This window comes from Corvus moneduloides, chromosome 1 (assembly GCF_009650955.1).
Source record: "Corvus moneduloides isolate bCorMon1 chromosome 1, bCorMon1.pri, whole genome shotgun sequence".
NCBI classification, from domain to species: domain Eukaryota; kingdom Metazoa; phylum Chordata; class Aves; order Passeriformes; family Corvidae; genus Corvus; species Corvus moneduloides.
Window position 1 is genome coordinate 140,106,061 of NC_045476.1, and position 16,412 is coordinate 140,122,472.

The following is a 16,412-nucleotide window of genomic DNA, read 5'->3' on the forward strand; positions in this document are numbered from 1 at the left end:
TAAATGTAGTATGTAATATATAACACCATTGTATTATATGATGCATAGTTGCAATGCCACCTGCTTGGAGTGTGTGGTGGGAGCACAGAGTAAAAGCCCCCGTTACCCCATGTCCGTGCAATAACTTCTTGGCACGGGTCTGAAATAACATGGAGTGGGTTCCCCCCCAGAACTGCTTTCCCTCTCCCTCACCCCAAAACCCTCTTCCTCTCCTGCCCTCACCCCGCCGAGCCCGGTCCTGCCCCATCCCACAGCTTGCTCCCTTGCAGGAACACCAGTTCTGCCCTCGATTTTTGGCCGGGCCACTTGGAGGGATATGTTATATTCAAGCATCTTACTCTCCAGCCCGATGGCTTTTGCAGAGCGCAGCTGCCGGCGGTCCCCGCACCGCAGCGTGGAAGCGCAGAGCCGCCCCATCAGCCCTTCGCTCTGGGGTCGTGTGGCTTTCTTGAGAAAGACCTCCCCAAACGTGACCGTGCCGAAGGGGAAGGCAGACAAACCGGCGGTGCAAACGTGGCCTGACAGCCTGCGAGACCCAAGTTTCTTTCACGGAGAGAAAGCGAGTGTCGCCACGAGCACGCTTTAGGGATGCAACAGGGTGTGTGTCCCTGCCGCCCCCGCGCAGGGAGCAGCAGCCGCGGCCGCCCCTGCTCCTGCCCTTCCTGGGGCGGGTTCCCGGGGGCAGGCGGGGCGGCTCGGCCCCCGGAGGAGCCCCGGCCCCGGGCAGGCGCTGCGGGCGGTGCTTCAGGCGGGCGGATGGCGGCGGAACGGGGAGCGGGGCTGCGCATCTTCCGCGATGTGAGTACGCGGCACCCCGGCACGGAACGCGTGCTTCCGCACAGGGCACCTGCGAGCGTCCGGGGAGGGGGCACCTGGTTTGTTATGTTTTGCCTTTTTCTCTTGTCTTTTTTTCTCTCCATCCTTCTTTTTTTCCCCTTTTATTTCCTCTTTTCTTCTTCCTTTATTTTTTTTCTTGAGCTGTTATCTCCTCCCTCTGTGGAAGGGGCTGAAGCCCAGTGAGACTGTGGATCTTTCCCCTTTCCCCGTCCTTATCCCTTCCTTTTCCCCTTTCCCTTTTCCTTTCCCCTTCCCCTTTTGCTTCTAATGGCTGCTTGTTTGAGGGAAGCAGGTTAGTGTTTGGGGGTGGCTAGGAGAAGTTCTGGGTGAAAAGTCACCTTTCCAAATAAGTTGCTTCAAATTGTATCGTTTTAATTGGGATGGGGGAGGGGAGGCGCTTTTCACTGCAATTTCTCACCCTATAAAAGTTGTGGGGTTTTTTCACAAGCCGTGCAGGTTCTTCCGATCCCATTAGACCCTGATGAATTTGAGGTGCCCGAGATCAATGTGCAGAGAATCCTGAGCCCCTCGGCCCTTTGAGGGTGAGCCCAGGGATGTGCCTTGATGTGCATCTGGTCATGCAACTCCCCAGAGGTGCTGTGCTGGACTCTCACCAAGGGCTCAGCATCTCGCAGGATGCAGCTGTAAAGTTTTTTTGTCTAAACTCGCACAGCACAGAGCATTTCTTTATTCCAAGGCAAATCCTGGTAAAAGCCAAACTCCCACCCAAAGATTTTCAAAGAATCCCCTGACCTTGGTGAGACCTACAAATCTTGAGACCAGCTCTACTACCAACTCTGATCTGCTTCAGAGCAGCTCCTGTATTGGCGTTATTCCACAATATCAGCTGGAAATGGTATATTCTGTGTTAAAGGACTCTTTATCTAGATGTTTTCTCTAATGTACCCACTTTAACTTCCCCAACCTTGCCCCAAATTATTTCGAGCAACCCTCATCTGCTCATCTCCTGATTGCTCTAGCTTCCATAAGAAATCATTTAAATAAGAATTTTTGTTGAATTCTATTCTATTTCAATTCAAGTGTATACTGAAAATGCAGATTTTTTTTTTTTTTTGTCTCAGAGATACCACTTATAAGAGAAACAGGAGAATTGCAGTCATAGATCACAAAAACAGAAGAGAACTCTAAGTTGCCAGGAAAGAGCTAAAAAACATTAAATGGAGCCAACTCCCCAGTTTAACTCAGCACACTGGGTTAGGAAACTGCACATGGTCAGATTATCTGATAAACTGAAAATTTTTTATTTTACTAGAGTAAAAAAAAAATTCAAAATAAAATTGTTTCATTTTCAGCATTTTCTTAAACCAGCATCAGGTTCATATTTATAGGAACAAACCTGTGAATAGGAGGGAGGGAGGCTGTTTCTGTGTTTCTCCTCTTATATCTGGAGGAAAACCTTAGATTCAAACCATGTCTGCCTGCTTCAAAGCAGGGACTGGACCCTGGGGCCCTGCCTGCAGTGAGTACGTTCATCTCACAGATATTTTAGATATTTGGGGGTTGTAGGTGTGTGATTACCCCTCAGTGAAGTACCCCCACCTATATAAAAACTTCCCTTTAAATTACCAGGCAGCAAGAGGTTTGTTGTAAGGCTGCACAGAAAGGGCAGGCACTGAGGTCCTGATCCCACTGGGGAATAGAATTTTAGAATAATAAAATGGCTTGGGTTGGACAGGACCTTAAAGATCATCTAGTTCAAACACCCTGCCATGGGCAGGGACACCTTCCACCAGAACATGTTGCTCAGAGCTTCCTCCAACCTGGCCTTGAACACTGCCATCCACAGCCTCCCTGGGCCACCTGTACCAGTGCCTCAGCACCCATACAGTAAAGATTTTTTTCCTAACATCTAATCTAAACCTACTCTCTTTCAGTTTGAAGCCATTCCCCATTGTCCTGTCACTACATGCTCTTACAAATAATCTCTCTCCAGAGAGGGAGACCTAATGAGAGTGATATATGATTGCTAAAGCAACCTCCTCCCTGGTCTTTTGTCAGAGTCCCTCTCAAGTGTCTAAAGGATTTTAATATTTCCTGGTTTGGGGGTTGGTGATGGTGTAATGAATTAAAACAAAGTAATACAAACTTTAAATAATAAATAATAAAAATAATAAATACATAAAATAATTTTAAAATCAAAATTTTAAAACTACTTATGCAGAAACTTTTGCCACTCTTGACCCATATTTATGGGACATTTCAATTTGATTGAAACTCCACTGCCACAGCCCTTCAAAAATCCAATCCTTATACTGAAAATTTGGAGTATGATTTATTTAAATAGGGAGGGAAATTGTCATCTTGTTAAGTATATTTCATGCTTCATGTGCTGTAAACTTGGTCCAATGCAAAGTTCTGCTTAGAGACCATCTGTGAAGTCCTGGATGTGGGTCACAACTCTGTTGGTTCCCTGCCAACCCCACCCTACAGAAAACAGTCATGAAGATGCTCCAACAGAGCTTGGCACTTGGATCCATCTTATCTGGTTTCACCCCTAGGAGCAGAGCAGTTGTGGCATGTGCTGGAGAAGCTGTTTAAATGCTACTAACATTTTAATAAACCAGAGAATGTTTCCATTGCTGTCAGATCTCAAAAATATATGTGCCCATTTCGAAACACTTTACTGGATATTCACAGCAGCAATAGAAACTGTATTTGGAAGATTTGCTTTCTTCCCTTTCCTACATTTGTTGCAGCATTGCCTGGATGACTCCCCATTGCTGAAGCAGCCTGTGACACCAAGTCTGATCCCTTCATGCCACCCAGCTCTTCTCCTGACTTACCCTTTGCTTCCTCCACCTACATAAACCACGAGTCTTTCTCACCATCTCAGATGCTCAGCACATCCTCCCAGCCATCACTCTTGCTCTGCTTCTCTAGGCCACTTCTCTCAACCCTGAATCCAGTACCATAGAAGCCATACAGCCTCAGGCTTTGGGCCTGAACATCATCCTTATAATCCATAAAAAAATCTAGAAAATAAAGCTGGTTCTTGTTATGGTCTTGGGTTTTAGTGCACACAGCAAAGGAGGAGCTCAAAAAAGCTCTGAGGGAAGGATGGAGACACATTAAGAACTTTAAAATTTTATGCAGCTTTGTGAAAATGTGATGTAAAGCTCAAACTATAAATGTGCACTATAAAGAGCATTGTTTGTTTTTAACCCATACAAGAAAAAATAAAAATTGATTATGCTCTCTCTGTCTCTCTTTTTATTTAGATATTAAGAAGAGCAGACAAGAATGGTAAGATTGCTCTCATGTCTTGTCCCCTCCCTTTGGAAAAAAGAATGCATCATTGATTCAGAATTTTAAGTCATGCTTTAAACATCCTGACAGAAAAACCAGCCATCCCTCATTTAATGTTTTCTGCAGGTTCAGTGCCATGTATTATGTTGTGCTCTGATCCTCCCTTCTTTAAGTACAGATCTTATGCTTTCAAAATTTGACATGTGTGTTTGATTTGCACTTTGGGTGCCTGTGGGTGTTTTCTTAGTGACACTGACTCAAGAAGGTTTGAAATACTTGTTAGTAGCTCCATCTTACTACTTTTTAAAAACACTTTAGACTACATCCAGAAATCAGACTTGTTTTTGTATTTGTTCAGTGTCAATGGGAATAATTAACCCTTGAATTCAACTCATATATTTATAGCACAGAAGTCATAAGTTTTTTATTAACAAGAGAAGCATTGAACAGGGTCAAACACCCAGATCAGACAGGTTTAACCCTGACAAGTGATTCCCAGTCCAGTAAATCCTCAGAAAATAGATATCGTGTGCATTCAATAAAGAGAAGGCAAATGGATACCATTGAGAAAATCAGCGATAATAGCTTACAAGAGAAGAACTCTTGGACAGCAAGTGGTTACTGCACAGTTTGGGGGTGTAACTGAGCACGTTGAATAACTGTTTACTGTGGCTAAGAGAGAAATCTCACCTCCACAGTCCACTTCTGGTTGCTACTGCTGCCCCAGCTCACGTGCAGCAACTGGCACTTCCCACAAGACCATGGTAGGCTCCTTCTGAGAGCTCAGCAGCCACAGAATCCATCACTGTGAAAGTGTTCTGTTAGTGTTTTCTTTGTTATCTCACTCAGTCAGCTTGCCAGTGGTTTGTATGGGCAGTGATGGTGCAAGCTGAATTCCAAGGTGGCATGGGGAGGAGAAGGACCTCCCCTTCAGTGGTGCATCTCTAGCTTAGTTAGCTGCCAACCACAGCCAAGCTCTGCTGGCATCCCTCTCAGAGCTTCTCATGGTGTTTGGGATAATGTGTGTATCTGCCCTGAAGACTGATGAGGGTCAGGGTGCAGGGTACCAAGCAGGACTCACCATCCCCCTGGAGTCTAAAAGGGACTCTACAGCTCTGTGTCCCTGCCCTGGACTTTGGGCTCAGGCTGTCCCTGGCCTGGTGGATCCACAGCACTTCAGTGGTTAGGAACACTTCCAGTCCTCATTTGGGTTTTCCCACAGCTCATGACTACACTGCTATGAAAATAGGGGGAACAGCTCACACAATCAGTGACAAACTTGCTTGTTCCAGAACAATCCAAAACCATATCTGCCCCAGAGACTTTGGTCACTGGTATTCTTACCTGTATATGGTTTCTTTACAACATATTATTGGCAGAAAAGTGGCTAAGTTCAGTCACTTCAGTTCTATTAATTTAAGTCCATGAACTTGAATTATTTCAGCTCTTAGGCCTTAATTGTGTTTGCTCAACCATCAATTGCCTATGGGACTTCTACTTTGCTAATCTAGCACTGCACATGCTTGTGCCACATTGATAGGGAGATTTGTTTCAAGGCTGTAAAGTTAAGCACATTTTCAGAAAGGTTATTGGATATGTGAACACTTACTGAACATGTTTACACTGTTGTCAACATAGATTATTAGCTTTGGTTAATGACTGGTCTACTTACACTTTCAGTGTCACCTTTCTGTGCTACAGGAAACCAAGTATTGGCTTTCAATAACAAATAGTACACTACTGTCCATGACATAGCCCTGTTAAATTCTCAAATATACTTTTAATAGAACTTTCTCTGCTGTGTTCATTCCTTTTGTGAGATTAAAATACCTTCACAGAAAACGTCATGAAAAACTTTACCAGATTCTTGCTAGACAGCAAGGAAAAATTATATTAAAAAAAATGGATCAAGCAGATAAATAGGAGTATTGTATAAGGTAGCATTTTTACTATGAATTAGTGGACTGTGGGACTTCAGGTAAGCCTCCCACAGCAGCGGAAGACCACTATTCTTGCAAAGGTAATATAAAATGAGAGATCAAAAGAGCCAAGAAAAGCCACTGAACTGCTTGTACTAAAAGATGCTACAATAATTTATGACATCTGTGTTTAATTAAGACAGTTCTTTAGCAAACAGTCATGTGACAGAAGTCATACAAATGGCTTCTTTCTTTGCCAGCCCAGGTATACAATTTGCCAGCCCACATACATCATTCTCTTACTGTCCTGTTTCTGGAAATATCAGCTGTGCAGAGATTCCATGAGAGGATCTGCTTCATAAACTCTAATTCTTATTTCATGGCTGTGCAGCTCTGCTTTTGGTGGAGCAGATCCATACTCCTCCCATAACTGAAAAGGTCATTTGATTTTTTTAAAGGGAGAACAAGGCATAGGGAAGGATTTTTAAGAACTATATGGTTCATAATATTGAAAAAAACGAAAGAAAATCCTGAGGGGAAAAAAGCAATTTCATAAAGGTGAGATGCTGCACATTGGCATTTTTGGAAAGGAGAAGTTTCAGGTCTGTATGCCAAAATGAAATTTTGGTCAGGTTTATTTTATAAAGCTCCATGTTCTCAAAGGAAAGCATGTGGATTTCACACAGAAGTAATTTGGAAAAGCTCCAGCTAAAAAGAAAAATCATTTGTTTAATTTCTGTTGCTATTTAAAACAAAATGAAATTCATTAAATTCCTCTTGAAAAGTAAAATCTTGTGCCCAGCCTGCAAGGGAGGGAGTGAAGAAAAATGGGAAACTGGAACTGCCAAATGAAGTCTTTCCTAACCAAAAAAAATTGTTACTTCCCTCATCTCACAGGCAACAGTGGTTGCCTCACATATGTGCGAATGCAGCACCTGTATGTGCTTGTCTGCATGAGGTGTATCTTTTATCTCCTGATATGCCAGGAGGGACGTGGGGCACCCCATTAGCCTTGCAGTGGCCTGCAGTCAGGTGAAATGACATCAGCTGTTGGTGAATATCACCCAGGGGCCTCTTCTGACCATGCAGCTGTGACATGTGCCCAGTTAGAATTGCCTCCTGCCAGAATCCCCTCCTCTTAGCACAGAAATGGAATTTCAAATACAAACTGCATTGCAGAAACCCAATCACAAAGAGTCTGTCAAAATGGATGGGAAAAAAAAGTAATAATCTGAGAATGCAGCTGTTGATCTTGCAAGAGTAACAGTCTTCCTTCAGCAGGGTGCCTCAACACCGATGGTTCAACACAGACAAAGACAAGGAGCACCACAATATAACTAGAGAACAGTGCCCTGCCTTTGCTGGCATTATGGTAGGGATCATTTCTCTTCCCGTCCCTCTGGGGAAGACCACTGCCTTTGCCTTTTACCAGAGTCTGTCTATCATCTCCAGCTCTGGAAACATGGCATTTGAGACTCCCCTTGGCACTTTTCAGTGTGGAAACATCCATCCAGTCAGACCCGGAGGGAGTGACTCCTAGCCCTGTCCCCCAGGAGGAGGACCTCTCAGCTGTCTCTCTCCTCCACAGAATTCAAACTGGTATTTGATTATGGCCCTGTTCCAAACTTAACAGCTCCTGCCCCCAAGATCTTGGATACCTCTAAGCCCTGAGGAAGGCAACTCTAATATGACAGGTTTAGAAAAGATGGTTTGTATATAGATGCTGTCATTGATTTGCAAATACAAGTCAGCTGTTGTGATAAAGCACTGATTATAACATATGTCTTAAACATTCTTAAAGCTCCTAAGAGAAAGATATTTGAAAACATCATTGGTAATATCTGCTACAGAAGCAGACATTTTCAAAAAAACCTGAAAAGCCTGAACTGTAAGGAACACTGTAAACAGTATGCTGCAGGCAGTCAGGAATGACTGCAAACAAATGAGGGAAAATTTTAAAAACTGACTAAACAAAAGAAGACTAAAGCTCCATAGATTGACAAACCTGACTATCAAACAAGCAGCTGACTTGCAACAGAATCTTATTAATGTCAGAATCACTGCATTTATGTCTGGTTTAATTTTTTTTCTCTGGCATTTCAAACAAGCTCTCAGTGAAATCTTCCCCCCCCCCCCCGCCACCCCCTCCCCATATATCTTTTTTTAAATGTATTTGAACAAGAATCTGTAAAATGAAAAATAGTCAGATGAGACTAATTTTGCATTCTGTCATATGCCTTCATGTACTACCCCTGATGTCCATGATACAGAGCAGGGACACCAGACTTTTAAATGTAGAATTCTGAAACTGTATAAAATACTGTGAAAATACATGCAGTATGTTGATTACAATAATCTGAGGATTTCAGCCCAGCTCTAAAACCGTGCTAACATTGGCCTAACAAAAAACTGTGGGTCATAAATAAAGGATTCTTTAAAATAAGGCAAGTGCAGCAGTAGCGCCCTGTCCCTTTAACTGGTGTCAGTGACCAAAGGGATTGATTCACAGATCATATGCTTTTGAGTGGCCCGACAAGATTTCCACAGAATAACCAAAAAAGCCACTAAACTGCACCTATATGGTCATCAGGAGGAAATCTTGCAATTCCTACTCCAGAGTCAGTTTTGCAGAGATCAGAACAGGTGTTTTCCTATTCATTATTTATTGTCAGTGCCATTGCAGGATAAACACTGACTTTGCAGGCAAGTCTTCTACCATCTGTGTCAGCTCCTGAGTCTGTAGGTGAGCTCTGGAAGGTTGACAGCTGCTTCACTGCAGCAGTCCTCAGACTGTGACTTCTTAGTGGCTCTAGCTTGGATACCAGAGTGCTAGTTCATACCATGCCAGAGGACTAAGGGAATATGCCTCTGAGATGCAGGGAAAGCACCTTGGGAAAGGGACCTCTTGAATCTTCCCTAAAGAGAACCATCAGAGTTGGCCTGCAGGCTCTCAAGATTGCCACGTAGTGATTAAATTTTTTTTCCATGAAAGATTCTGGAGTTGTACCAAAGCAAGGAATGCCAAGTCCCTGATTTCAGCATTTTTTATCTAGGCCAGTATCTCCTAACCTGGGGCTATAACATCCTGACATCTCATGAGGTCTTCATCTAGCCCAGAGACTGCCCCAGAAGCTCCACTCAGTGGCAGCTGCATCAATGCACGGGCTCTCCCCTCCATAGGGACTGGCCAGACAGGTCACAGCATGACAGGGTGACTTGGCTCTTGGGTGGCCTTCTGGAGAAAAACAGCAATGTGCAGGAATCCCTTGGAGAAGCTCTATGCACTGTGATACCCAGGTCTGAGTGGTCCAAAGTGAGCATGTTTGAGCTGTAGATTTACTGAATGTCTTTGCATAACATATTTTCTGAACAGAAGCCAGAGGACAGAAATTCTCTGAACTGTAGCATCCCTGATTTAAGCTCCCAAGTTCCTCAATAAATGGATTAGTAAGGCAAAACCCTTGCAGTGCATCCCATGAACTCTTACCACACTGCTGTTTGCTTCCTGACCATCTGGATCCACTGCAGACACCACCCTGACTCCTGTTTCAGAGCCCAGGCTCTGCCTGGGGTGGGATTCCCCATCCCACCCCCCTGGGTCCTTCAAGCACTGCAGTGCTGGACCCTGTACTCCAGATCCCCAAAAATATTTCTATAGAGATAACATAAACCCTTTCCCTGTTAGCCTTGGAATCACTTGGTTACTCGTGTGAAGCTTTTCCAGCATAACAGATGGAATAATGGCTCAAAATCCTTATTTCTGATTATATCAACATGCAGTACATATCAGAGTCAATAAAAGCTTAGTGCATTTGCCCGCACTCTAAATCTTCACCTATGTCTGTACTTTTTCTAATGCAGCCCCTTACGACTGGGACCTAGAGGATATTATTAGCATGCTTGCTTTGGCACACTGAAATTTGTTATTTTGGCAGATCTTTCTTGATCTGATTCCAGCCTATGTGCCATGTGCCAATAAGTCATGTGGGTTTCATTTTTTTGCATCTGGTTCAGTCCACCTATGTCTGTTGTGATGTGTCTATCCATTTTCTCTGTGTATGTGGCAGTATCTTACAGCACTCAAGTAATCTGATCCAAACCTTTTACAGCAAGGGTGGACTGTCAGTTCCTTCCAAAGGACAAGTCCCACAGCAGGCCTCCAGGAGCTGGTGGGCTGGGAGGAGGACCCACGTTTGCACTGCCTTCCCACTGTCTTTGCTTCAGCCACACAGGCGGCTGTGGCTCAAGTGAGGCACTTGAAGGCTTTAAGATATTCAAAGGCAGATGGTTCTCAAAAAGCCATAAAGGGCTGTCACAACACCCATGAGAGATTTAGAAACTGAGCTCCCATCAAGAGTTGTGAGGGCCTGGATGGGTCTGTGTTTTGGCCCTTGGCTTTCCCATGGCTGTGGGCTTGGCTTTCCAAATAACATCCTTCTAAGGTGAAGCTCAGGATGAGCTTTAGCCAAGTGTGGTTTTCTCCTCTGATTGCCATAAACTCTTGCATGTGGCTCTTCCAAGTGCCCTAGGGCTGCCATATGAGCTCCATCTGCTGTGGCTCCTGCTATGAAAAGACTGCTTTTTAACTGCTAAGAATGGCTCACAATCCTAACAGGATTCCCAAAATAGGGGTCAGTGGAAGTTGTCCTCTAGCATTTGCTGGGATCTCTGTGAGACATTCTTCTTCTCTGCATCACTCTGACTTCCTTCACTGGCTGTAGTCTCACCATTTGCCATTGTCTTTGTGCATGCAGACTCCAAGTACGTCTGTGCCCTTGTCCATTATTCTCTTGATACCTTTTGAAACCACCTTTCAACTCAGAGAGTGTGGGCTACTTTCCTCTGTCTGATGTGCTGTTCTCTACTGAAGTAATCAGCTATCCAAAGCATGTCCTGGAGATTACTAGCACTTCTGCAGCAGTCTGGCTGGGAGATATCACTTGGGCATTTTTTACACAGAAAAACATCTATTCAATAGACAGGTGAATTTTACTGAAATAAATGTGAGAATGCAATTGTAAACTGAAAGAAGACTCCTGTAAACCACTGTGTGAATCTATTTCTAAATTTGCAAGTGCAACGTGGGGAGATTCATTTTATTGTTTATATTTTTGTCTGCCAGCTGGGAGACAAAGGAAAACAGCGCCTGTTTATGAAGCAACCCTTCTTTTGAAAAATGTCAGAGAAAATAGACAAAAGCAAGCAAGTCTTGCAAAACAGCTTCTTAAATAAAATTGCCAAGGCAGATACAGCTGAAGGCTGATTTCTCTGATGGATGCATAGCTTCAGAGAAGTTTGCCTTTCATGACTCATCCTTCCCCTGTCACTTTGCCAGTGGAAGGATCTCTAATAGAGGTTTCTGCTCAGCTACTCTGTAGCACTTAAGCCAGATAGTGTTTATCTGGGCACTCCAAGGGCCTGAAAGTGTGCCCAGGGCAGTGGTGTAGAGGATACATGACACATCCTTTAAAATTCTATTCTTGACACTTGGGAAAAAAAGAACTGGCTAGGCAAATGTGTCTTCAAGCTAACAGCACCGGGAGCACTTGTTCAGTGTTGGGTCTGAGCTTCATCTGAGCACTGAGGAAGCACAAGGGTGGCCACCAGCGGCTGAGCCCTCGCCAGCTGCTGTGGCAAAACAGTTACACTCACACAAAATCAGATAAATGCCTTGGATAATCAGAGGTTTTCTTAGTAAAGGTAACTGTATGAAGTCTGTAAGTACCAAATGGATTCAAAAGTCCTTGTGTCTTGCCAGCAACAAGCTCAGTGATTCGTCACTCAATGTCAATAACATTCAGAATGTTACTGAGAATAAATAGCAATGAACTAAAAGGCAGTGTCTTCTCTTGGATAATAAAAATCTAAAGAAAATAGCTAAAGTACCCAATCTGTTGTTGGATCAGGGATTTTCTGGATTGAGGGAAAGCCAATGATCCTGAAGGACCAAAAAAGACTTGTTTCAGATTTTGTGTCATATTCCAGGCTGTTCTGTGGGTAAACTCATATATTTATCTCAGGAAAGTTGCCAAAAGTCACTAGTTTCTTTAGTATGTGTATAACTTGCATGCAAGTCACCCTTCCCAGCAAATGATAAAGCTGCAGAGGTGGTTTGATTAAGCAATTGATTGTATCTGTAAGAGGCAAAGGAAGCATAGCTGTGAGAACACACACCTCAACACACTCAGTATTTGATATTCCTTCTCTGTAACCACAGCCAAATGGCAAATGTATTTTGACCCTCAGCTAGGTAATCATTGCAGTTTTGTGCCATCTTGGTTTCTGGCTCTTGTAGATCTTGACATTTTATTTTGATTGTAATGATTATCATCTCCAGCTACAATCTGTCTTTTCATATTAAACATTTCAAATTTGTTTTGTTGAAGCAGACATTTAATTTGTACAATTTTGAAACCTCTTCAAGATATCTGAGCCATATATTCAAATCAAAAAATTATGAAATAGTAACAAATAAAAGAAGAAGGAAACTTCTCAGCTCTACTCTTCAAATCTGCCTGCTGTAGTACAGCATGTAGTCACAGGATTTAGATACTGTGTTTATAATAGATTCTTCACCACTTTGAAATTAAGCCATAATACACTGTAGATTAGTCTGATGCTTAGGACATATTAGTCTTATCCTCTACAGTTGTTTAGTGCCCTATGAGGCATTCAGTACGTTACTGACGGAAGAGAAAGGAACATGTGAACTGAAATTAGTGCTACCCAAAAAAGAGTTATGAAGTGTTAGGCTATAAAAATATTCTTTATGCTTCATGCAAAGGCTCAATCAATTTAGATAAATTATACTTAAATGCACTTAAATATACTTAAATATACTTAAATACACTTAAATATACTTAAATACAATTTAATCTTTCAAATTTCTTCTAAATAACAGGAAAATGTGAATATTTGAATTTTGTTTCCTGATTATCACCCTTGCATTTAAAATGTAAAGTTTCTACATTTAAGCTGAAGACCTAGAGGTTTTTAATACTTTCCTCTGCTACTGCATGAAGTAAACAAGAAAAAACATGAATGACATTAAGGCAATTTCACTGTTTCAGATGATGGAAAACTGTCCTTTGATGAATTCAAAGCTTACTTTGCTGACGGAGTTCTGAGTGGAGAAGAACTGCATGACCTTTTTCACACCATTGATACACACAATACTGAGTAAGTGCCCCCTTCTAACAGCTCCAGTGCCTCTCTCTGTATCTGAGAATGGAAAACAGACATCAGGCTGATTTTAGGAAACAAGTTTATGTAGGAAGCTGCTCGAGGGAAGCCAGGCTGTGTCATATGGCTATAAACTGTACAAGTGAAGTGTTTTGAAAGCTCATTGAAATATTTGCATGTTCCAATAAACGTGATTTGGGTACTGAGAACAAGGGGTGGAAATTGGATGCCTTCTGTATTCCCCCACCATGGAAAGAAAAGGAGCTGGGGCCTCCTTCAGGCTTAAAGATGAATTTCTCAATTCTCAATCCCACCGAGTCATACTGAGATGAATACTTGGAGCAGATGTTGAAAAGGAAATAAAATAAATGAAGCAACTATATATAGTAAAGAGCTGAAAAAGCCATCCTCTCTGGTGGCACGGTACTTGTGCTGGGTGCTGTCCCTTGGGATATTCCTGTTATGGTTGGGTTTAACAATGCCACGGGGAAAATAAGCTGACATGATGTTCAGCAAGGAGAAGTGCAGAGTCCTGCTTCTGGGGAGGAGCAACCCCAAACTTTTGTGGAAAATGGAATCAAGTTAAATGTAGTTTCATAGTAGAATTCACAAGATTTTAGAGTTTGTGCCAAAATAATGTCCTGAAGTAAGCAGAAGAAATGGTACTTAATCTATTGGACTTGTGGGGAATGAAAAATATTACAGTCTTCATAAGACGATCACAGGATGGGGTGATGGAGATGAGGAGGTGGTGGAGTCACCACCCTGGAGGTATTTGGGGGATTTGGTAGTTTCGGATTAACAGTTGGACTTGATGGTTTTAGAGGTCTTTTCTAGCCCAAAAAATTGCATGATTCTATGGTTCCATGCACTAATATATCCTGGGGCCCACCCAGCTAGAAAGCAGCTTGGCAGAAAAAGATATTGGGTGAACACCAACTTGAACATGAGCTAACAATGTGCCCCAGTCGCCACAAAGGTCAATGAATGGTATGAATGACCCAGAGTAAAAAACCTCATTTGAGCCAGACTCATTTGAACAGCTTTGGACTTCCTCCTATGTACCACATATCTGCATAAGTGGTTTTATTTTACCATAATTCCATTTGGTCTGCAAGCATCCTGAGAAAGGCAGAAATTCTTGATAATAAGCAAGATTTCTAAGAAAAAAGTCAGATGGTCTACATCTATTTTTCCTTTCTTTTTATTTGTAAAGCTTTTTAATTTGTAAAATATTTTGCTTTTTATTATTAGTATTTGTACACCATTTTCTCTTGAACAGAGACTATATAGATCTGAAAAATATGTAGAAAAGTGAAGATAACATTATGTTTTTCCTCCTGGTAGAAAGGCACACCTGAAGAATTGGTGTAATTGTTGAAGGCTTCTGCTATTAACTGCAAATAGGCAATTAAACTGTCCTAGCAGACATCTGAGAGATCATTCTCACTGTCCAGAAAAAGCCTGGCAAAAACCTGGGCACAAAACGTGCAGAATACATACCAAAGGGTCCAGTTTTCATGTATTTCAAGGAATGGAGCAAGTGGAAAATTAAGACAAGCTACTAAATGACCTTTTTCAACCAGAAGAAAGGGTGTTGATGGATTAGCATTTATTACAGGAGGAGGACCTAGATACAGACAAGAAAATGTACTTGAAACTTGGATTTAAAACAGCAAGAAAAAGCTTTTTGAGTGTTTTTTCATGAAGTCTTTAACTGATAAAATGCTTTAGGGTGACTTCGCAGCTGAAAAGTATTCTACAAGGCTTGATCTTTAGCAGAGACAAATACATTTTAAAGGCTTTCCCTTAGCCCCTCTGTAAGCTTTTGAGGAACCTGTCAGCAAGATGTCACATGCCAAATATCAGATGGATATAGCAAAGAAAGACAGCTTGGACAGTATAATATGATTTCCTTGTTAGCATAGCTTTCAGAAAAAAATCACATGGAGCAGATATAATGAGGCAAAACCTTTACTCACTGGCATTCCCTGAAAAGGGCAGGTTATGTAAAATGTCTCAAATTAATGAGCTAGCTAAGAAAAATAGCAAAATGTTCATTGAACCTTGGGAAGTGTTTTAATGTAAGCATTAGGAGAATCATGTATGTATCAAACAACCCCCGAACCATCTATTCTGAGATTTTTCACTTCCAAATTATCCGAGGGAATTAATGAAAATTATGCAAGTCAGAAGTAGTTTATGGCTGGTTTTTAGGAGGGGAGGGTGAAGAATTCTGCTCACTTTTGTAGCTAGTAGGAGGAGACTTGCACAGGTTGTCTCTCTTATCCAATTAAAATGTAGACACTGTCAAACTCTGGGCAAATCTTTTATCTTCTCTCTGCTTCACTTCAATATTTACAAATTGCAGACTGTAATTCCCTATCCCAGAAATATTTTGTAAGCATTGAGATTATGCAGTGATTTACACCACACGTAAATGCCTAGGACAGATGTCTAGAGAAGCATGTCATGATGCCTTAGTTCATTTCTTGGAGTATCTCAAGATTTCATAACCAGCTTGTCACAAGAGCAGACTTTGGGTTGTTTCCACCTGCATTAAATCTCTGCCAGCATTCAAAACCTCACTGTCTGTGTGCACAAGTCTTTGTACTTTAAAGCCTGAAGATAAAAAAGGAGATGTGGCCTTGGGGTGATAGCCATGGACCACAAACTCAGGAGATTTGAATTCCCTTCTCAGCTATGCTGCAGCAATCTTTCAATAAAATATTAAAAGCATGAAAGACTTACTCTGGTTTAACACTTTTAAGGGAACTAAATTAAACAGGTATTAAACTCTGCTATTACACAGGCCCTAATGTCAGTCATGTTGAAGAGAGATTTACATTATTAACTTTTAAAAGACCAATCCAAGCTAACGCAACGTGCTTGTCACAAAGCAGACAGGCTGTGGAAGGTTGCTAAAATGAGTAATTACCATTTCCAATGTGATAACAGGGAAAATAACAGAGGGTTTCACTTCCCAGTAATTCAGGTTGTGTCTGCCTGACTACGATCTGCACCCTGGTATTTGAAGCAGTCAGGTGTTCTCTTTTTACGAAGTAAAAGAAGAGTCCATTAGTGCATAATCAGCAGGAAAAACAGATGAGTAAGAATCAGTTACTGCCACATAAAGTTTCCAAAACATAGGTTGAAGAGTTTGTTATGGCAGGATGTATTTAAATGCACAACTTGTCTAGACCCTAA

The 16,412-nt window shown here is 42.0% G+C and overlaps 1 protein-coding gene across 2 annotated transcripts in view; it reads left to right on the forward strand.

Annotated features, from left to right (window-relative positions):
- Nucleotides 1–383: 383 nt before the first annotated feature.
- NECAB1 (N-terminal EF-hand calcium binding protein 1) overlaps nt 384–16,412 on the forward strand; it is a 58,083-nt gene continuing 42,054 nt past the window's right edge. The window contains exons 1-3 of one of the 2 annotated variants that reach the window (XM_032128996.1): nt 384–798; nt 4,077–4,101; nt 13,094–13,202. In XM_032128996.1, coding sequence (XP_031984887.1) covers nt 589–798; nt 4,077–4,101; nt 13,094–13,202 — 344 coding nt within the window. In that variant the 5' untranslated portion in view covers nt 384–588. The remainder of the gene's footprint in view (nt 799–4,076; nt 4,102–13,093; nt 13,203–16,412) is intronic. The other variant, XM_032128987.1, reaches the window with a different exon arrangement.